This window comes from Kogia breviceps, chromosome 2 (assembly GCF_026419965.1).
Source record: "Kogia breviceps isolate mKogBre1 chromosome 2, mKogBre1 haplotype 1, whole genome shotgun sequence".
Taxonomy (NCBI): domain Eukaryota; kingdom Metazoa; phylum Chordata; class Mammalia; order Artiodactyla; family Physeteridae; genus Kogia; species Kogia breviceps.
The window spans coordinates 92,578,219-92,601,709 of NC_081311.1; the positions used below are offsets into that span (position 1 = coordinate 92,578,219).

Consider the following 23,491-nt stretch of genomic DNA (forward strand, 5'->3'; position numbering starts at 1 on the left):
TCATCTAAAATCCAAGGAACTGAGTTTTGCCAACAACTGGAGGAAGCTTGGAAGCAGATCTCTCCCCCATGGAGACTGGTGAGACCACAGAGCACCTGACACCTGACTGCAGCCTGTGACGCTCTGAATAGAAGACCCGGAGGGACTGTGCCTGGACTCCTGACCCAGGGAGACTCCGAGGTAAGACGTGGCTGCTCCTTTAAGCCACTGAGTTTATGGAAAGGTAGTAGTTAGCAACGGGAAACAAATTCAAGAACCCAGTTCTCTGGCTTTCCAGCATAGCAATTTTTATCTCTTCGTGTTCCTAAAAGTAAATCAAATACCCTAGAAACACCTCCACATACTTTCTCTGTAACCCATTTTCAGTAGTGACCAATTTGGCAAATGTAGATCATGAAGGACATTAGTCTTGGTTTAATAAGTTTTAAAGTATATATATTATAAATTATTATTATGTTTATATATTATATATAATATATAATTATAATATATACTGTATTATATTAAATTATATTTCTATATAATTCAATATAATGTATTTATATTAAATTATATATTTATATTATATTATACATATAAATTATTACAATATTTATAATTATTATAATATATAACCTATAAAATTATTATAATATAATGAATATATTATCATAATATTTATGTTACATTTATATAATTACAATTATTACATAATTATTATATTTATATATGTTAATTTATATAATAGATATAGGTTAAATATATATAGAGAGAGACTTTAAATTGTAAAGGTCCCTTCACTTTAAAAAGTCGATTATTAAGTGGTGCGACACAGATGGGGAAACTCATGATTAGAGAATAAGGTGGGGCATCTCAGGACAATTTCCTGGGAAGAAAGAACGATCTCAGTGGAGGAAAAGAAAAGAAAACCAGGGTTGTATAATGTCATGATGTTGTTTTCAGCATGTACTGCCCATCGATGCATCTTAAGCACTTTGTCACAGTGCCAACCAGGGTGCAATGTCAATATAAGTCAATATCATTACAACGCAGCCACTTAACAGGAAGACATGACTGATGCAATACACCTGCTCGCGGGAGAAGAAAGCTCGTCTGCTCTGGGGAAATAAGTTTCCGAGAGCCCGTTTCTATGCTCTTTCACTTTGTCCCTGATTTATTGCCTTTGCCCAGCTTCAGCATGACAAAGGCTTCAGCTTTCAGCATAAAATGATATTCCAGACTCCACTAAATATATTTGTAAGACAAGGGCAGCCAACAAAATTAAACTGCCGGCACAAAGACCTGCTGTTATTTAAGGCTGGAGAGAGATTACGGGGATTATTACCTTATCAGAAAAACATTTCAGCTACGAAACCAGTGTTTATTTCTCCAGTACCTTTGGCTGTGTGCTAATTTATCTCCCACCTTGCACGGATTTAGCTTTTCATGGCCAATTTATTGAAAAGCTTGACAAATGTCAGTGGCCTGTGTTATAGGACATACAGGCTTGCTTAGTTATTGCCACAGAGAGCTGGAAATTAGGACCTTCACAGGGGATTTACGTGTGCTGTTTCTTTGATTTTTATTGTGCTTTCACTTAAACCATCAAGCATTTCTTTTTTTTTTTTCTTTTTTCTTTTTGTCTGGCTGGGTCTTTGTTGCTGTGCGTAGGCTTTCTCTAGTTGTGGTGAGCAGGGGCTGCTCTTTGTTGCGACGTGCAGGCTTCTCATAGCGGTGGCTTCTCTTGTTGCGGAGCATGGGCTCTAGGCACGTGCGCTTCAGTAGTTGTGGCTCTTGGGCTCTACGTGCAGGCTTAGTTGCTCCATGGCATGTGGGATCTTCCTGGACCAGGGCTCGAACCCATGTCCCCTGCATTGGCAGGAAGATTCTTAACCACTGTGCCACCAGGGAAGCCCCAAGCATTTCATCTTTAATGTCATTTGTCTTTTTTTTTTAATAGATCTTTATTGGCATATAATTGCTTTACAATATTGTGTTAGCCTCTGTTGTACACCAAAGTGAATCAGCGATATGCATAGATGTGTCCCCATATCCCCTCCCTCTTGAGCCTCCCTCCCATCCTCCCTATCCCATCCCTCTAGGTGGTCACAGAGCACCGAGCTGATCTCCCCGTGCTATGCGGCTTCTTCCCACAGCCAACTATTTTACATTCAGTAGTGTATATATGCCGATGCCACTCACTTCTTTTTAGAGGTCCCACCTACAGAAAGCAATTCAAACAACTAAAACCCAACAGTATTACCATTATAGAGCCTATGACTTGGTCACATTTTTCCCTCTATCTTCTTTAAATGCAATATTTTTATCTATTTCAAATTGCCCCCCTTTTAAGATATTTTTCCTCAGACCTTTAACATACTTCGAAAGGAAAAATACCTCTCAAAATTAGAGGTAAGAGGATAAGAGTAATCCATTTTTATTATCTGTTACTTCTTAAAGTTTTTCTCTCATTTTAGCTTCAATCATGCTTTTCAGTAAAGCTGTTACCCAATTTATCTATTCTCCTTGATTCTTAGCTGTGCTTTAGTGCACCACAGAAAATAAGACAGTGAACTCTTTTAAAGGTGAACCTAGACTATACTTATAAAAAGGCTCTTTGCTTGAAAAAAAAAAAAGTGCCCTATTGTCATTAAAAGCTCTTAAGCAATTTCACTAGAAAATGTTGTCCATAATGGTAGAGTATTTATCATGTGTAGATACTGGGCCCCCGAATGGTACAAGAGCGGTGCTGAGTCCTTGAATTAGTGTCATAGCAGGGGATCCAAGAATTTAACAGAGGTTGTGACAATTTCTATAATAGGCTGCTGGAGAAGTCCATTAAGAGGGCACTTAACATAGTCTTTGGGAGGGAAAAAGGAGTGCTTCCCGGCAGTGACATTAAACTTGGACTTGAAGGAATAAGAGTTGGCCAGCAAAGAAGGCATGGAGTGGGAAAGGAAAGACTATTTCAAGCAAAGGTAAGATATACAAAGACCCAAAGACCCAAAGAATATTATGTATTCAATGATCTAAACATAACTCAATATGGGGAGAGGGTACAATGAGGTGTGAGAAGAATAAGAATCAAAACTTCAAAGAAAAGCAGGAATCTAGAATGGAGGAGAGTTTGGAGGAGAATTAGCCCAAGGGCAATGGGGAGCTATCAAAAATGAGTGACATGAATATATTTGAATTTAAAAAAGATCACCCTGGTCAGAATAGAGAATGAATTTAAAAAGCACAGGCCTAAAGGTTGTGAGAGGTATTTGAACACTTTTGCAGTCATCTGATTCTGAGATTACGGTAGCCAGAACAAGGATAATCAGAGTGGGAACATAAAAACTAGACTGCTAGAAAAGAGACTGAGGAAAAAAATACAATGCAGTGCAAGGGGATTGAAAAAAACTTGGTTATTGATGGACTTTGGAGAAGTGAGAAAAGAGGAAGACATGGGTGAGGCATCTTGGACTTGGACATTTGGGTAAACGTAGAGCACATCTCAGATAAAGGGAAAACTCAAGGAAGAGAATATGTAGTTCTGTGTGTGTGTTGGTCGGGGGGTGTTAAGCTTGAGGTCAATTTTGGGTACATGGATTTGGAGGAGGAATCTATGGGACAGCCAAGTGAAGTTGTTTCTCGAGCTGTTGAGATAATCCACGTAAAGTCACAAAGAACCTATATAATCACTAACTGAAGTCATGAGAATGGATGGTCCATCTCAGGGAGGGTTTATCTTTCCTCCAAAAAAAGCCAGAACTACCACAAGGAGGCCAACATTTAAAGGGCAGCCTGGCTGGTCAGAATGGCCATCATTAAAAAGTCACAAATAACAAATGATAACAAATGCTGGACAGGGTGTGGAGAAAAGGGAACCCTCCTATACTGTGGGTGGGAATGTAAATTGGTGCAGCCACTATGGAAAACAGTACGGAGCTTCCTCAAAAAACTAAAAATAGAGTTGTCATATGATCCTGCAATCCCACTTCTCGGCATGTATCCAGAGAAAACTATAATTTGAAAAAATACATGCACCACAATCATAGCAGCAGTATTTACAATAGCCAAGACATTGAAACAACCCAAATGTCTGACAGATGAATGGATAAAGAAAATGTGGTACATATGGAATATTACTCAGCCATAAAAAAGAATGACATAATGCTTTTTGTAGCAACATGGATGGACCTAGAGATTATCAGACTAACTGAAGTAAGCCAGATAGAGAAAGACAAATATCATATCACTTACACGTGGAATCTAAAATATGACACAAACTAACTTGTCTATGAAACAGATACAGACTCACAGACACAGAGAACAGACATGTGGTTGCCAAGGGGAAGGGGATGTGAGGGAGGGATGGACTGGGAGTTTGGGATTAGCAGATGCAAACTATTATATACAGAATGGATAAACAACAAGGTCCTACTGTATAGCACAGGGAAAAGAATATGAAAAATAATGTGTGTGTACAAATATATATATATATATATATATATATATATATATACACATACACACATAACTGAATCACTTTGCTATACAGCAGATATTAACACAACATTGTAAATCAGCTACACTACAATGAAATGCATTTAAAAAGTAAAAAGAAAATAAAGGCAGCCTGGGCATGTGGTATCCATGTGGAAGACTGAGAAGTATACAATAGTGTTATTTGCTTTGTTAAGCTCATGAATGTGAAGGCATGAAACATATCTGGAAATGAGGCAACTTCTTAGTGGTCCTAAATAAAGTGTGCTTAACTGTTAAGGAAGTAGAATCATTTGTTATATTAAATGTCTCCAGTTAAATAAGTTCATTCATTTATTCTTCCATTTCTTCCTTGAAGGTCTTGATTCACTAACTGAGGACATGGAAATGGGGTATGTGTGAAGCTGTGTAGATAACCATCTAAGTAAGGTGTCTTCACCAATATCTTTTACCTATTTATATGCATTTATGGGTGGTGGGGAGAAAAACTAGCTTTTGTATTAACAATACTGTACATCTCTTTCTTTATATTCAAATAATGGATTTTTTCATGAATTTAATGATTGTTCATAAAAATTACACATTTTAAAAGTCAAATAGTATAGAAAGAAGTGAGGAAGCAACCCTTGCCCCACTCCTTCCTAATTCTAGGTCCTCCTCCTCACATGCAGTTACTTTTAGTGGTATTAGTTTTCTTGTTATTTTCCTTCAACTTCATCTTATTAAGTATATTGCTGGTTCTTTTTATTTTATTTTATTTTTTATCATCTATTTATTTATTTATTTTACAGTAGGTCCTTCTTGGTTACCTATTTTAAATATAGCAGTGCGTACATGTCAATCCCAAACTCCCTGACTAGCCCTCCCACCCACGCTTCCCTCCTGGCAACCATAAGTTCATTCTCTAAGTCTGTGAGTCTGTTTCTGTTTTGTAAATAAGTTCATTTGTATCAATTTTTTTTTTTTTTAGATTCTGTATTTAAGCAATATCATATGGTATTTGTCTTTCTCTGTCTGACTTACTTCACTTAGTATGATAATCTCCAGGTCCATCCATATAGCTGCAAATATATTGCTGGTTCTTGACTTATGGATGTTAGATATTATATTTTGCCTTCCCACATTGGTCCATGAGAAATTCTCTTTCTTGGACCCAGTCTCCTGGCATCCTCCTCATGCTTCCAATGGTGGTATACTGCTATTTTAGATAGGTTGGTTTTAAAAATCCATATTGTGTCTGATGTAAATATCAGCCTTTGCTGGTATCTATCGCTTGTGTGTTTTGTATAAGAGCCACCATATTAAAGCCCTCTGTCGATATGCCTCATTCAAGGCCAAATTTTCTCAACCTCAAGGATACTGATATTTTGGACCAGATAATTCTGTGTGTATGTGTGTGGAGGGGATTACTGTCCTGAGTCTTTAAGATGTTTAGCAGCATCCCTAGCTTCTACCCACTATATACCAGTAGCACCTCTCATCTTGACATCTAAAAATGTCTCCTAATAATGCCAAAGTTTCCCTGGGGGGGCAAAATCCCACCCAGCTGAGAACAACTGGTCAACACTGGTTGCTTACTGGGACTCCTGCATGCTGTTATTCTGAAATTACCTTCCTGTTCTGTGGCGGATGACCTGTTCCCTGGATCCCATACCTTTCTTTTTTAAACACTACTTTCTTTGGGTGAAGCACATTGTAGCGGGCAGGTTCTACAGTGGCCCCAGTGAACCATTGCCAGGAGTCATATGCAATGTCCTCCCACATCACATGGTACTAGGTGTCCTTGCTGAGTTTAGGCTGTTGACTGAAATAAATGCACAACTTGAGAGTTGTGAGTTGTTTTATTTGGGGCAAAATGAGGACAACAGTCCAGGAGACAGCTTCTCAGATAGCTCTGAGTAACTGCTCCGAATAGGTTAAGGGGGAGGTCAGTATATATGTGATTTTAGTGAAAGGGGTATGTGCAGTCAAGCACACGTTTTGACAGAGGCTTGCTGCTAGTCACAAGGAGGAGATGTCACCAATAATAATTTTAGTGCTTTTCTAGATATGAGGAGATGCAAGAATTGGGCTGATAAAATCTTCTCCTGCAAATATCTAACTTTCTGAAGGCTTGTTCTGCCAGTTTTTCCTAGAGCACAGAGTGCCTCATTCCTGATCACCCTGAACTCCTTTCATCAGATGTTGAAGGTCAGCAACTGCAGTGGGTAGTGACTTCACCCTTGACGACGCAGATGGCAAGTGCCAATTTTTAGTTGGGAAAACTCTAAAAGATTCTGATTTCTGTCTGAAGTAGCCTTCTTCTGCGTAGCTATCAATTTCTCTCACTCTGTCTCTCCCCTCCTTCTCTTCTCCCACTTTCACTCACCACTTTCTCTCATATAACTTTGTAAGGTGATAGATGTTTGTTGTTTTAAGGTGCTAAATTTGGGGGTGATTCTTGCATAACATTCAATAACAAATATATGCATATCATGTAGTGTCTTAATAAAGGTGCTAAGGAAGTTTAAATGATGATATGAGATACATCTTCCTTTTTATGTATGAATAGTTTTATTTCTCCATATGATATATGACTGATTATTAGACCAAGCATAGAGTTCTAGCTTGAAATCCATTTTCCCTTAGAATTATGAATATGCATTTCCATTATCTTTGAACTTCCAGTGTTTCTGTTAAGAAGTCATACGCTAGTCTGAGTCCAGATTCCGACTTTAGCAGATTTAGGATTTTGCCTTTGTATGTCTTCTACTGTTCTGTGTTCTTCTACAGTGCTGTGTAGAGTAGCAAAATTTTATATCAGATTTCTTTTATCCTATAAAGTGTGTTCAATTACATCTTTGCTAATGGCCCCTCCCCACATCTATTCTCTCTTTCTTGTAAATCCTATTGGACATTGAAACATCATGTTTGACCCTCTGATTTTCTCTTCTGCTCTCCTACTGGCTGATTTTTTTGAGTTTTTTCTCAACTTTCTGGGACATTTCTCAAATTTTATCTTCCAATTTTCCAGGTTTTTAAAAATTTCCTCTGTTGCATTTCTGAGAGTTCTTTCTTATGGCTTGCCAGTTTTATTTTAAAGTACCATGTTCTTGTTTCCTGGATTCGTATATCCTCCCACTTCTCTGAAGATATGTCTTTAGTGTTTCCTATGCCTCCTGCATTATCCCTGTTCTCTTTAATTATCTGTTTGTTCACTGTGCTCTTTACCCTTCTTCTTGGAGCTCTGATGGAAATATCTGATGGTGCTTGTTATCTGTTCAGACTCATGACTGCAGCAATACAAATTGGACTGAAGATTCTATGTGCACGGGCTGACTTTTTCAACAAATGGGCTTCCCTATCAGGTGATGATATGGATAGACTTTTTTTCTTCTTTTTTTTTTTTTTTAGTGGGAACATCTCTAAAATTCTAGCTATTACATATATTTTTAATAGGGCTGTTCAGTTCTTTCACAGAAAAAACTTCCCATCTCTTGCATGGAGAAAGAAAACACTCACTATAGAGCTCTTGGAAGAGGGCAAAAAATAAGGCTAATGATGCAGTGCCCAGTGTACAGAGTGCCACTTTATTTCTACCTTTAACCTTACATCTTTCTCAACCTTGCCCCCCCACAGCTTTGACCCCTTTTGGTTCAATTCCTATAAGCTACACAATAAGTCTCTGGTCTCCTGAGATGGAGGGGAGAAGGAATTTGCTTCCCTGGCTGGACACAGAAAAGTGGGTCCAAGGTCAACAGTTCTCTGTACAAACTCTGCCCTATTTCCTCCAACTTCATGTCTCAACACAGCCTCTATGGTGCACAAACCATCCCAGGTCTGAACCTCTCCCAAGATGCCTTCAAAGAGACCTGAAAGGAGGCAGCTTTCACCTCCATTTGTTGCCCAATTTCCAAAAATTTGTGTTATTTCTTACCCATCCTAAGCTCTCTAATTTGTCGTCTTTGTCATTTTGAGCTCCAACTTTTTAAAATTTTTAAATTTCTTTATGTCACAGTGGAGGAGTTTAAGAAGAGAGTGACAATAACTTTGTGCCTTCATCCTCCACGTTTAAGTAAGAACATGCCTTTGTTACATGTGAATTTTCTGAACCCCTTAATTTTTGCTGAGCCCTATTAATCATTGTAAAGTCACTTGTTCTGAGAAAGGAGCACTCCCCCATGTGCTATTTCACTTCAAAATTTCAATTGAGAGTGACTGCCAAGTTTCGCTGGCTAGTCTCAGAGCTGGGGGCTTGAGCTAGTCCCTGCAACTAGCATTGCAGAAATTGGCGTCAATAAGGAATGCTATTTTTTCCCACTCGATAGCCCTGTGTGCTTCAATGTGCACCACAGTGCAATCTGCCAAATATAAGAGATATCTGGCAACCTCTTTTGTTAGCAATGCTTTTCTAAATATTCCAATGGGGTTTTAGCACTCATATTTTGCCCCATCATTTCTGTTTGGCCCACCTTTTTAATTTTTTTAATTACTATTTTTAATTCAAGTATAGTTAATTTGCAATGTTGTGTTAGCCTCAAGTGTACAGCAAAATGATTCAGTTATATATATATGTGTATATATATATACACGCACACATATATACATACATATATACACACATATATGTGTATATATATTCTTTTTCAGATTATTTTCCATTATAAGTTATTACAAGACATTGAATACAGTTCCCTGTACTATATAGGAGGTCCTGTTTTTTTATCTGTTCTATATATAATAGTGTGTATATGTTAATCCCAAAGTCCTAATTATCCCTCCCCCATCTCCTCTCATAACCATAAGTTCATTCTCTACGTCTGTGAGTCTATTTCTGTTTTGTAAATAAGTTCAATAATATCATTTTTTTTTAGTTTCCACATATAAGCAATATCATATGATATTTGTCTTTCCCTGTCTGACTTACTTCACTTAATATGATAATCTCTAGGTCCATCCATGTCTGGCCCACCTTTTAAATAGGGTTCCATAAGCTAGGCACTGTGAAGTGAACATGGCATTCCTAACAGAGCACACACACTGAGTGAAAGCTAACGCAAACACCAAGGAGAAACTGACAGGTTCCATGACAGTAGTACACACAATACAAGGAGAGTTCAGGGCATAGAGCAGAATAGTTTACCAGATAAAAAGTGAGCCTAGCAGAGTTCAATTTTCAGCCACACTGGCTCAGCTGTGTGAACCTGAACAAGTCACTTAGCCTTTCTGTGCCTAAGCATCCTCATCTGTAAAATGGGGAAATGTTGGCACTGACATTGTGTGAGAATTGAATGAATGAACACATGCAGAGTGCTAAACCTGCAGCTTGGCACACGTGACACACTTTATAATATTGGCTGCTATTAACTGTTTTCTAGCTACGAGGTCGAGGGAAGTCTCCTGTGGGTGGTGGCAGGAATTTAAACTGGACTTGAAGGTTTAGAACCCCACTGCAGTGCTAGCTAGAAGATCCAGTTTTCAGAGCCTTCATTTCTAGGCATCAAAAGGTCAAGCTACTTATTAAAGTGGAAACACATTTTCAATAACTTTAAATTAAGAGCAATAATGATAATCCAAACCTGACTTGTTGCACAAAAGGCAATTACCATCACAGAACATTGAATGTGCCCTGGGCTGTGGCCTTCTGCTGAATTTGTTCCACATCTCGAGATAAAAGTATTTACGGCTCAAGTGGTCAAAGGAGAATAAAAACATGTCTTTTATTCCGAGAAAAGCTTTCTTCACACAGACTTCAACTACTTTGTTAATCCTTAAGCCTCTAATTAGAGTTGTAGTCCAAAAGCTAAATATTCAGCACCCCTACACCCCAACTCTCTCCACCAGGCTTTAAAAAAAAAAAAAAATCAAGGTGGCTCAGTCACCAGCCAGCTCTTTGGTCTGTTTTGTAATAACCCTTCTCTGTATTTATCCCACATCTTTCATCTGGGTTCCTTAAGACCCTTTACAAACAGGATCTCATTAATCCTTAACAACACTGCTGTGAGGTCCTTGACCACTGCAATTATCCCAAATTTACAGATGAAGAAACCACGGCACCGAGTGCAGGCCTTTTCTCTCCTTACCAACAAAGCAGATAATTTCTCATGATGCTCACACTACATACACATGACAGTTGTAAGCAACCGGCTTTGTTGCAATAAAAACAGTTGCTCAATTCCTGGAACATTTCTGAAGTTGTTTAAACTGGGAAAGTACAAGGTGAGAAGACCCCACAGGCCTTCAGAAAAGAAAATCAAAGCAAGCCAGCTCCACAGAACCCCACTACCCAAACACACTGCCTCTCACACGTGTATTACAGGGGACAGAGCAGAATCTCAGGAAGAACATTTTTAAGGACATTAGTACTCAATTAACAGAATTTATATTCATGTGCATATTCACTATGGTGTCTTTTGTGATGCCCTGGGAGGAGCTGCCCTCTCTCCCCAATATGGCCCCACTGTAATCCTATAAAGTCTTTTCATGGAGCATGGAGGGTGTTCCCACACTAGGTATATACATCCTTCTGCTACTAGATTCAAAATACAAAATTCCGTCCAAGAATACTGAGGCCAACTATGTGCTAGGTACTCTGTTAGATGCTAACATTACAAAGATCAATTGTATAGGGACACTAACCTCAAGAATCTCCCAGAAGCCAACTACACTATATTCATGTTTCTATTCTCAGCACCTAGGATAGCATCCAGCTTATGATAGGTATTAGGGACTTAATGTTTGTGTCCCCCTCGAATTCATATGTTGAAGCCTTATCCTTCTGTGTGGCTGTATTTGGAGATGGAGCCTCTAAGAAAGTAATTATGGTTAAATGAAGTTATAAGGGTGGAGCTCTGATCTAACAGGAAGAATGTTCTTTCCAGAAAAGATGTCTGCAACCCAAGGAAAGAGTTCCCACCAGACACCAACCCTGCTGACACACTGATCTCAGACATTCAATCTCCAGAACAGAACTGTGAGAAAATACATTTCTGTAGATGGAGCCATCCAGTTTGTGACATTTTGTTATGGTGCCCCGGCCAATGAATACAGTAGGTATTCAATTGATGTTCATAGATTGAATTGTACTTTGTTATTTTTGTTCACCTTATTACCATACTAGTCTTTGATTACCACTCTTCTCTCAGGGGCTTGGAACACCGAGTCAGTAGCTGCTGTCCCCCTATTTTGGTTTCCTTGACGCTGGCACATGCTTTCCAGCCTACTCCATAGCCAGAGGGGTTGGACTTGAAGGCGGGCATTTCCCAAGTGCTTAACTGTGTCTCCCCAGCTGTGTCCTGCTGAGCCTGGCCTTGTAGGGAGCAGACCTCTTCAACAGTTCATCAGTCCTCTGCATATACCCTGCTTCACCCCCCCCCTCTTTCTCTGTCTTATTTTGGAAACATCAGACAAGTTTCCCAAAGGTCTGATTCAGAAGGCATTTGAGAAAAAGCCATTCTTAAGGTTTTAAAAAAATTTTATTTTCCATGTCATGTTTTTGTACATCAAAAGCTGCTGCCTGTGCCTGGTGACAGCAGCTCATGTGCAGGGTGGGCACCCTATATCTTATCTTTCTCCTTCCTGGGGGAATGTCCCCCTCATTAGGTGCTCTGCCTCCAGGGAATGGGCAATGTTTATGCCCTCTTTGTATTCAAATTGCATCCCAGTTATCCTGAAACCTGCACTTTACATGCATGCTCTGATCACCCAAGCATGCAGATAATTCATATTATTTTATTATCATCAATAAGAAAATATACACCGTGTTTTGTACTTTACAATCTATGAAGCACATCCTCTTGCATCATCCCATTTCATCTTTGTCTTAGCCTGATTGAGCTGCTATAACACAATACTGTACACTGAGTGACCCAAACAACAGAACTTTATTTTCTCACAGTCCTGGAGGCCAGCAAAACCAAGGTGCCAGCCAATTCAGTCTCTAGTGAGGGCTCTTCTCCTGGTTTGCAGACGACCACCTTCTCACTGTATTTCTACATGGCAGAGATGGAAATACAGAGAGAGACACAGAGACAGAGAGAGCAAGCTCTGGTGTCTCCTCTTATCATGGCACTAACCCTATCAGATCAGGGTTCCCCCTTGTGACCTCATTTAACCTCATTACCTTCTTACTATAAATACAGACCCAATAAAGTCAGGGCTTTAACATATGAGTTTGATAAGGACATGATTCAGTCCACAGTAATCGTCAAGGACCTATGAGCACACCACAAAATAAAGGATGTCCCACAACAAGGAGTAGAGAAAGAGAAACGATGACTGACATCCAGTCTTACTCATCATGCCAGCACTTCTCCATTCAGGCCCACCCCTCAGCTTGGTGGACTAACTGAGTGATGATACTGGGGATGCCATTTCCTTCTGCCCGTATCACTGTCCTTCCTCTAGAGGGAAAGGTGACCTCTCAAGGTCACATTGTGTCATAGCCATATTTTTGTGAAGTGGAGGACAGAAATCCTGCAGGACCTAGTATCCCTGAGCAAGAGATGATTGGAAAGCTCAGAAATGTAGGAAATGAACCAACCTAAACAAAGTCTGGGTGCTAGCAAAAGACATGGGAATTTTAAATTCCAAGCAGCAAAGTGTTGTTTGATACAAGCCCAGAGACGAAAGTGATCAGGGCTTAGTAAGGCCAAGGAGACACGCCTTCTGAGGCATGCTTTTCTCAGACTGTTTATCAGGATTCTGTGGCTCTGAGGATCTCAAGCGTATGCCAGGGTCAGAGAGGGAGTGATGGGGGCAGCGTGAACCTTTGAAGGTCTCCGGTGAGAAAACAGCTGTTGAGGATTGTACTTTGAAGACACTCCCTGTCTGGATTCCTCTTCATCCCTGTCTCCCTTGAGTCAGTCTGTTCCTGATAAGTGACAGGAAGGCGAAGTGTCTGGGTTCATCACTAATCACTATTTCCTCCAAGGTATGTGCAATCACAAATGCAGACAGTGCATCTTATGAATATATATGGTAAAAAAAAAAAAAGAAAAAGAAAATGCTGAAGCAAAGTCAGATGTAGCATTTGGTGCTGGAAGGCAGCTGAGGAGCCACCAAGGGAAGGTGACCAGGAATCCTGTTTGGATTTTGTACCCAAGTGAATTCACCCTCGATTGATGGTCTTAGAACGATCACAGATTCTAAATTTATTTTTTTTTCTACCATCAGGGAGCCAAGAAGGACAGATGATAAAAGAGTAGAAAAGGGAATTGATTGGTAAAAAAAAAAAAAAAAAAAAAAAAATCATATTTCATATGTGATGGGAATAAAAAGGAGAAAATGAGGAACAATCAAAGAAACAACTTATTTTATTTAAAAAATATAATATCCAGGTAGAGACCACTGACTTATCTTTCAGGGACTAATTCAAGGGTCACTCTCCATTAAGAATTTTCTGACCCTCCCTCCCAGAAAGACTTGCTCACTCTACCTGGAACAGACCTCTATGCTAGCATTGATGATACATCGTTGCCTTACTTGCTTTTACCTTTGTCACCAGACTAGATTCCTTAAAGGCAGTACAGGATCCAGTCTATCTCTGTCTCTCCCACACGTGAAATAGTGCCTGCCACATGGAAGATGCTTTGTGAATATTTGTTCAACGACAAGCGTGAAGGAGAGCTGCCCCGTACTGTGGGGAAGGCAGAGCCATCACTCAATAAAACGCTCTGAAAGTTGTGTCTCTTTTAAACATTCTCATCTCCTTCTCTAGACCATTTTCCTCCTTCAACGGCCCCTTCTCCTCCAATGGCCGTGCCTCTGAGAAGTTGCCTGTGGTCCCAAACCCCAGGTTTTTGAAGTACAATTGCCTTCTTTCCTAAGGGCTCTCTGACCCCAAAATGTCTCCCTTTCTGCCTTTGTTCTTCCATCTCAGAAATTAAAATCCTTTTCTTCCTTTAGGAAGAAGCTGTTTTCATTTGAAAAGACAGCAGTGGCTTAACCTGAATGTCTAATTGGAGAAAATTCAAGAACAATGATCAAGGACAAAGACGAATTCCAAACCTGCCAGATCCAACCCTGCCAGGGAGAGATTCACAAGCGCGGCTTTGCAAACCCTCGCTCTTCCTCCTCCAGCCTGGGCCGCCTTAATACGGCAAATATATTTGCACGCCATGTCTCCACGCCCTGGCTTCTGAACCAAAAGTGCTGAAATTGAAGCCATTTTATGTATGACGTGGCCGTGGGCATTTTCTTCCTCTTGGGGAGAACAAAAAAGGCTCCTTTTAAGAGTAACCCTCTCTTAATTTCCACCAGATTCCCAAAGGTGTCTTAAATCAAAGAAAGGTTAAGAAAGCTGTGCTAACAGAAAACTCTTCCCTCTACATCAGAGAGGCGTGAATCAATCTTATTAAAAAATCTCTTCCATTGCTGTCCACCTGAAACTAACACAACACTGTAAATCAACTATACTCCAATAAAAAATTTTTAAAAATCCCTTCCAGAGACTTTCCCAAGTTAACTCTTTACTGTCTTTGCCCTCCTAATCTTTTTTTTTTCAATCTGTAAAAACAAAGTAAAGAATCTGTATTCTTTACTTCCATTAATATTTTTAGAGGTATATTTTCCACTGAAATGTATCAAAGTTGTGATAAAAATATTTCTAGTTCCTTACAATTCAGTGTCCCCCATATTTTTCACTGACAGGTCAGTGACCTAATACTATGAATGTACTGGGAACAAGTTGTAAGAATACCACTTCTTTTTTTTTTTTTTTTTTTTTTTTTTTGCAGGAGAAATAAGATCATTTTTATTGGTATTATTGCTGTGGGCAAAATGAGGCTAATAATAAAAGTCTGGCCAGTGACTATTTGGGCTTACTATTTACAAACTTGCAGTAATAATAATTGTGTACATATATATTGTATTTTCTAGTAGAAGCAGCACTTTTGCACATATTATCTCATCTTTTTTAATAACAGCTTTATGAAGGAGACAGGTATTATTCTCTGTGACTAAGTGAAGTCAAACAAAGAAAGACAAATATCATATGATATCACTTATATGTGGAATCTAAAAGAATAATACAAATGAACTTATTTATAAAACAGAAACAGGTTCACAGACTTAGAAAACAAACTCATAGTTACCAAAGGGAAAAGGTTGGGGAGGAAGGATAACTTGGGAGTCTGGGATTAACACACACACACTACTATATATAAAAGAGATAAACAACAAGGACCTACTGTATAGTGCAGGGAACTATACTCGATACTCTGTAGTAACTTATATGGGAAAAGAATCTGAAAAAGAACAGATATATGAGTATGTGTAACTAAAGCAGTTTGCTGTACACCTGAAACTACCACAACATTGTAAATTAACTATACTCCAACATAAAATAAAAAATTTTTAAAAAGCATACCACTTCTTAACTCCTTATAGAAGCATTTCTAAGTCTGCAAATAAAGCCCCAGCAGAAAGAAATATAAATGTAAGATGACACAGGAAGGGAACAGAGAATCACGAACTCTAAGACTTGCCAAGAAATTAAGAGGTTATTTTTCTCTGCCATCCACTGCCAGAATTCTTATTATGGTTTCTCCAACAAATCATCATGCAATTATTATTCGAAGACCTCCAATGACAAGGAATTCACTGTCGCACAAGGCATTTTACTCTACCATTGTAATCTCTGAATTCCTAGGAGATTCATCCTTAAAGTTAGGCAAAATCTAACTTCTAGTTAGATTGCTTGAGAAATCTGGGCAGCTGGATTCCCTCATGTATTTAGATTATGTTTCAAAAAGTTTAAGGTAGTGTCTGAGTCTCTCTTTTTCCTGATTGTGTTGAGAGAGCACAGTATCCTGTATCCTGCTTACTTCTGTCAGTCTCCTGATCCTGTGCAGGGGGACTAATGACCAGAGAATCAATGACCCAGAGAATCAATAGAAGAATGAATGAGTGAGCACTTATCTTAGTTCTGTCTCTGTAGGAGAAAGAGATGGTAGGAAAAGTCCAGCATCCTCAATCACTGAGTCCCCCAGCACTACCTACTACAACAAGAGGTCCCTAGAGCAATGGTGGTGGGGCGAGGTGGGCAGGGATAGTGATTCTCTGAGATTGAGTAAGGGGATGGGGGACAGCCCATTACTAACCACGGCTTGGACACCCATTTCCTGTATCTTAGACTGAGCTGCAAGGCCTGTACTTTTACACTAGCCCTGAGATCTAACCTTAAACCAAAAAACAACGTACAAGTACATCCTTGCTTCCTGCATTTAGCCAGGGTTTAAAATATGTAAATGCCTATGGGGTCAGGTAGAGCCTTCAATGAAGTGAGGCATTAGAGTATAAGAAAATAAAGGTTAAGGCATAATTTAAGAATGCCTTCCTGACCAGCAAGGACCTGCTGTAGAGCACAGGGAACTATACTCAATATTTTGTAAGAGCCTATAAGGGAAAAGAATCTGTAAAAAAAAAAAAAAAAAAAAGATATATATGTATGTATAACTGAATCACTTTGCTGGACACCTGAAACTAACAAAACATTGTAAATCAACTCTACTTCAATTTTAAAAAAAGAAAAGAATGCCTTCCCAATTAAAGTTATTTAAAATATGCTGTCTTTCAAAAAATAACACTCTTAGTTTACCCCTTATGGTCAAGAATACCTACTAGACTTGGGGAGGGAAGGCTGAATCCCAGCTCTCTCCTTACTTGCTGTGGGATTTTAAGCGAGTTATTTAATGTCTGTCTATATGCCTTAGATTCGCCAACTCTAAGATACTGATTCTATTAATACAAGTAATCACACAGGATTATTGTGAGGCTTAAGTGCTCTATACTAATTAGAATAGTGCCCAGCATAGAGTTGAATATATTATAATAGACTACACAGAGTAATATATATGTAATGTGATATAGTTATTTTTGTTACTCAGTCTGTAACCATAAGCATGATCCTGCAGGACCACACACCCAAAAGGTGCTTTCGGGGAAGTCTGGCATCTCAGTGCTCTGTAACCATCTGACTATTGTCCAGTCCCAACAGAGCAGGATGATCTAGTTTAGAGGAAAGATTGCTGGGCTGACTATCTAGAGACCTGGCATCTGGCCCTAGCTGTGTCATGAATTAGCTGGCTAGCCTAGGTTAATCAGTTAATCAGTTAATCAGTTAATCAGTTAATCCTCAGTGTCCTCAGCCAGCCTTATTGACCTTACAGAGACATTTAAGGGGCAAGAGTTAAAAACTGACATGTTGCTATAATGGTCCTAATCATACAGAGTTCTGCTGATAAATAAGAGGTCTAATAACCCATAAGGTTTTCCTTTTCTCTTGCAGAGTCTTTCAAGACCAGTCTTGGATGACCATTCGTTCTCCTAGTTTCTCTATCTCCTTTGTTTCTTCCCTTCTATGTTGCTTTTAGGATGAATGAGTCCTTTAGAGTTAGCCATTGTTATTATTATTATAAATCACGCCCGATTCAACCCACAGGTCCGCCAGTTTTGAACCCTGCTTGAGGCCCACATATCATTCTTCATTATCTAGTTCATACCTAGTTGGAAAACAAGATGACACAAGGAAGAATACCCAAGTAAAAGTAGGGCAAGAGAAACTTCTGAAGTTTCCACACAAGGTCTAGAGAGGGCACAGTGTGTGCTGTGTATCCCCAGCTTCCTGTATGCTCCCCGCCAGCGCCATAGTCCATCCTTGTGGTGGATGGTTCAAAAGCCCAAACTCATCTCATTATATAGCAAGTTACAAGAGAGGAAAAGAAATTCTCAATCATAGGAAAGTGTTCTTTGAGACCATACTACAGGGATGTCCACATCTGCCCTCTTTGCCTGTTCCAACTGTTCTCTAGGAGTTTGACCTGAGTGTCCTTGGTCGTGACTACATAAACTGTCCTCATCACTGCAGGATAGAATTAAGTAGTGTGAAGAGCAAACCTGGCTTCTGCTAACAGCCATCAAAACTGATGTCCTTCAACAGTCCTTGTACTCATTGGGCTCTAGCCCCTTTATCATTCTAATCTTCACATATTTCCTTTTGTCCACATTCTTTCCACAATCTGATTCTCAGCACCCAGCCCCATACTTCACAAGGTTATGACTCACACATACTACTTCTCTCTAAGACCTAGGCAGTCAGCTTTTATTAATACAGCCTGCACTTATGCCAGTTGTTTTAACAGTCCTCAGTAAAGGATCCTGCAGCAAAGATGACAGGATATATGTGACGGGTGTCGTTCTGAAATTCAGATACGATGATGATATTCTCCTTTACACTTAATGGATTGCAGCACAGAATAAATAATAAAGAATGACTGCTACACAGTTGAAGCAAATTAAAGTCAATGTATTCGAGACTTCAGCAGTGAACTGACACAGCTCCTGAATACCAACTGCAACTCATAAAGGAAAAGCACAATCAAAGGTTGGCCTGGAGATCTGGAAAGACACTGCCCAGGTGGGACCACATTAAGTTGAAATTATGCAGAGTTCTGGAGGGCATGTACTGGCCCTCCAGCAGAGAAAAGCACTCCATCAGGCTTCATGCCAAAAGAACTCACCATTCTTGCAGAGCAGGACAGCCAGGTAGCCCTGAGAAGAAGAGTTGAGACAGAGCAGGAGGCTGGGTGCCTGGGCTGTCACAAAGCTCAATGCAATGTTTTCTTTGGATGGGGCTGCATCTGCATAAATCGCTGAGGAAGAGAGGCTTATATTCTTGGTCACCGGGTAGGGTTCTTGAAACATGTAAATCACTGAAGTGCCAGCCTCAAAGACAGCAGAAACCTCTGCAAGATATCAGAGGGGAAAGCACACATTAAAACATTTGGTCAAGTATTCAGGAGAGCCACCATTGCTTGTTTATTGTTTCCTATGCATTGGTCACTGTGTGAGAGTTTTTACATGAATTATAGAATATGCTTCCCACAATAATTCTGAAGTGGCAGAAATCACCATTTCTATTTACAAATGAAAAACATGAGGCTTGCCGGGGTTAAGCACCTTGAACAAGGTTGTGTGGCTAGAAGAGAGAGCTCAGATTTGCACTGTGAAATGTAGGACCAGTTTCACCTATATCTGTGGAATAACTACCACGTGCCCGGCTGATTTCTGGAGAAGCAAAGAGATGTCCCGGCCTCCTGCATAGTAGAGAGAAATTGCACCAGGATTATCTTACTTTCAAAACTGAAATCCTAACAATTCTGGTTTATGTTTTTCTCATGGGTCAGGAGGGTGTTGAGTGGGCTCAAAACTACTGAGAGTAGTACATTAGGAAAGAAAGTAATTCTCTACGGTGTTGGATAAAATGTGAGGACCCGTGGAAACGGAGGAGAGGAAATCTGCGGAAAGATTAGGAAAGGCATAGGTATCCAATTCCTGGACTCAATTATTTTATTTTATTTGAAGGATAGTTGATTTACAGTATTTTGTCAGTTTCAGGTGTACAGCACAGTGATTCAAGTTTACATAATATGTATCTATTTCAGATTCTTTTCCCTTATAGGTTATTACAAAATATTGAGTATAGTTCCCTGTGCTACATAGTAGGTCCTTGCTGGTTATCTCTTTTATATATAGTAGTGTGTTTAGGTTAACCCCCAAATCCTAATTTATCTCTCCCCCCTTTCCCCTTTGGACTCAATTATTTTATTTTATTTTATTTATTTTTTTTCGGTACGCGGGCCTCTCACTGTTGTGGCCTCTCCCATTGCGGGGCACAGGCTCCGAATGCCCAGGCTCAGCGGCCATGGCTCATGGGCCCAGACGCTCCGTGGCATGTGGGATCCTCCCGGACCGGGGCACGAACCCGTGTCCCCTGCATCGGCAGGCGGCTTCTCAACCACTGCGCCACCAGGGAAGCCTGGACTCAAATATTTTAAATATCTAGGGAATTGGTTTTCAATTCCCCAAAAGAGCAAAGACTTTGGCAAATAGGCATTCCCACGGGAAACAATTCCTACAGCACAACATAGAGGATACAGATCTGCCATCACCATTGGGAAGGGAAGCCTCTACAGACTGATGACATTCAATTAGCAGGGGCAGGAATCACCCAATCCTCCCTGTATCATTTCACTCCAACTGCTATCATTTTAGTTCAGTGGAATCGGCAAGGATCCAGTTTCACCACCGGATCTGAAGCTTCCTTTGATTTCATACTAGCTGTGTGGTTCCAGGCAAGTTAGTCAAACCCATGGAGATGGTTTCCTCATCCGGCAAATGGGAAACATAACACTTCCCTCAACAATATTTCTGGGCGGATAAACAAGAGGATATGTTAAAGCTCTTAAGAGAGTTACCACCATAGTTTAAACTCACAGACTCTCCATATTAGAAGAGAATTTAACCTCAACCCATACTAATGCCCATCATAAAATATATCTGTTTAATGACTGCACATGCATCCAAGTGCTGGGATATTTTCTTCTTTGAATCAAGGCTGCTCTTAAGTTTACTTTAAATTTTATCTCTACACAGTATCAGGGTATGGAGCAAAGGTTCCTTGGTAGAACAACAGAGCTTGGATCTGCAACAAACCTCTGCTATGAAAACAGCACATTAGACATGAATCTAATTTTTTCTTTTTTTTAAATTGAAGTACAGTTGACTTACAATGTTGTATTGGTTTCAAGGTGTAAAGCAATGTGATTCAGTTATACATACATATATATTTATTTTTTTCAGATTCTTTTCCCTTATTACAAAATATTGAGTATAGTTCCTTGTGCTATACAATAGGTCTTTGTTGGTTAAAAAAACACATGAATCTATATTGGCATAATTAATTTCTCTTTTTCCTGAAAGATTGAATATCTGCAATTCCCCATGAAGTTCCCTGATTGAGTTGGTGGCACCTAGAACATAATCAAACCTGGCTTTTGCTTCCTAATTCCATTGCAAATTTGTTCTACCTTTGTGAAAATCCTGTAACAGCCTGTCACGGTGCCAAAAAAATTAAAGTTGCATATTTATGCATATTGCTTAGCAGACTGGGAATACCGGTTCCTTTTCACTAAAGATTCAGAGAAAGTGTTCAGCATTTTGCATGCAGGTTAGAAAATCACTGGTCCTCCTGATTGCAGAGATCTGTGCAGAAACTGGTGACAGGAGGGCTCTAGTTGATCATCAGCTGGATTCAAGCACTTTTCTCAAGTGAATGTCCTTGGGGACATTTGGTCTGCATTTTGAGCTACTATCTACTAGTTAACAGAGTAATGGCTTTATGGGATGTTCATGTGTGTGTTCAAATGTAAGTATAATTCAGATCATTCTGTCCTGAATAGTACATTAGATACAGGCATTCATATTACATTTTTATCTTAAGATAGGAAATTAAAATGAAAAGCACTTTTTAAACTAGAGCTGTCTTACCAAATTCTGTCTTCCCTCCTCCCCAGCCCCAGTTGTATTTTTATTTATTTAGATATTGTGAATTTCAACCTAAAATTAATTCAGCAAAACACCTGGATTTGATTATTCTCTCAGTTTCTTTTCTTTTATAATCTAAGAGTTTGAGCTCTCTGATCATATTTAAGCTCTCTGATTGATTTATCTGAACATCTGAAACCACTGGGCTAAATGAAAGAAAAATCTTCACTTGAAGGTGATTATTACCAATGATCATCACGCTACTCTAGGGCCATGATAACCAATATTAGCAACATCCTTTGGGTACCTACCTGGTGGAAGAATCTGTGCCGATTAGATTCTGAGAAGACAGGACACACATGGAAAGAAATAAGACCGATGGAAGGCGGCCTTGGATGTGATGTGTGAATGACAGAGACATTGAGTCCCAGAGTTGAACGCCTCTGTGGACGGAAGCAGCGTGAGAAGACCTGAAAGAGGAGCTTGGTATTGACTAGGCCTTAAAGTGTGTAATGAACTCAGAGCAGATGCTAGGAGTCAGGGTGGTGCTGGAGAGGATGTGTATCTCCAAGGCAGCCTTGGAGTCAGACTGACATGGGCCTGGACCCTGTCTGTGCCCTCCTTCTGCTTTCTCATGAGATCCCATCAACTGCTGGCTATTCATACACAAACAGGGATGAATTCAATCTCGTGGCACGCAGATGGGTTGGAAGAGAGGATGTAAAGGGACAGCACATAGTAGGAACTCAATAAACAAGAGCTGGTCTTAATAATAGTAATAGAAATAGATTTAGAATTAGAATAAGTATAAAGACCAGGCCTTAATGAATAGGCTAGCGTTTCCATAGAAATCAGTCAGGCTGTAAGTAATTTAGAATAACTTCAAACAAACTGAAAATAAATGAAAGAAATGGGAATTTGAATGCTGAGTGGATATTTCATATTATTAAAAAGTTATTAAAATTTTCTTACTATAACAGTCCTATGGATACATATTTTTATGTCATCTTTTAACAATACATATTGCAGTATTTATAGAACTGATGTGATATCTGGAATTTGCTTCAAAATAATAAAATTCACTGGTGGTCCAGTGATTAAGAATCCACCTTCCAATGCAGGGGATGAGGGTTCGATCCCTGGTTGGGGAACTAAGAGTCCACATGCTGTGGGGCAAGTAACTACTGAGCCCACACACTCTGGAGCCCGCATGCCACAACTAGAGAGAAGCCTGCGCACCACAATGAAGAGCCCACATGCTGCAACTAAGACCCAACACAGCCAAATAAATAAATAAATAATAGGAGGAGGGATGTTAGGCTATAGATGAAATAAAAATTATTATGAGTTAATAGTTGTTGAAGCTAAATAATGGATGCATGGGGGTTCTGAAACCCTTCTACTATAGTGCATAATTGAATTTTTCTGTAATAAAAAGTAAAAAGAAAAAATAAGTTGGCAGGAAGGTATATATTATAGAATTTTTTCAACAGGTTTTTGGCAATTGCTAATTACCCAAATACGTATACTATTTTTTCACTGAAATTCCATTATTAAGGGAATAATCAATACATGTGTTTATCACAGCATTATTTATGTGCAAAATTTGAGGCAATCTAAAATTTCAAAACAGTAAGAGCATTTACTAAGACTTTATAGGCCAGGCATTATCTCAATTCCTATGTGAAGTGCTCATTAAATTTCCATCACAATCTTT

General features: G+C 39.4%; 1 protein-coding gene across 1 annotated transcript in view; it reads right to left on the reverse strand.

Moving 5' to 3' along the window:
* The window catches only part of CNTNAP5 (contactin associated protein family member 5), an 857,380-nt gene that overhangs the window by 89,442 nt on the left and 744,447 nt on the right, over window positions 1–23,491 (reverse strand). The window contains exon 19 of the mRNA XM_059053215.2: window positions 18,969–19,193. Within this exon, the coding sequence (XP_058909198.2) occupies window positions 18,969–19,193 (225 nt within the window). The remainder of the gene's footprint in view (window positions 1–18,968; window positions 19,194–23,491) is intronic.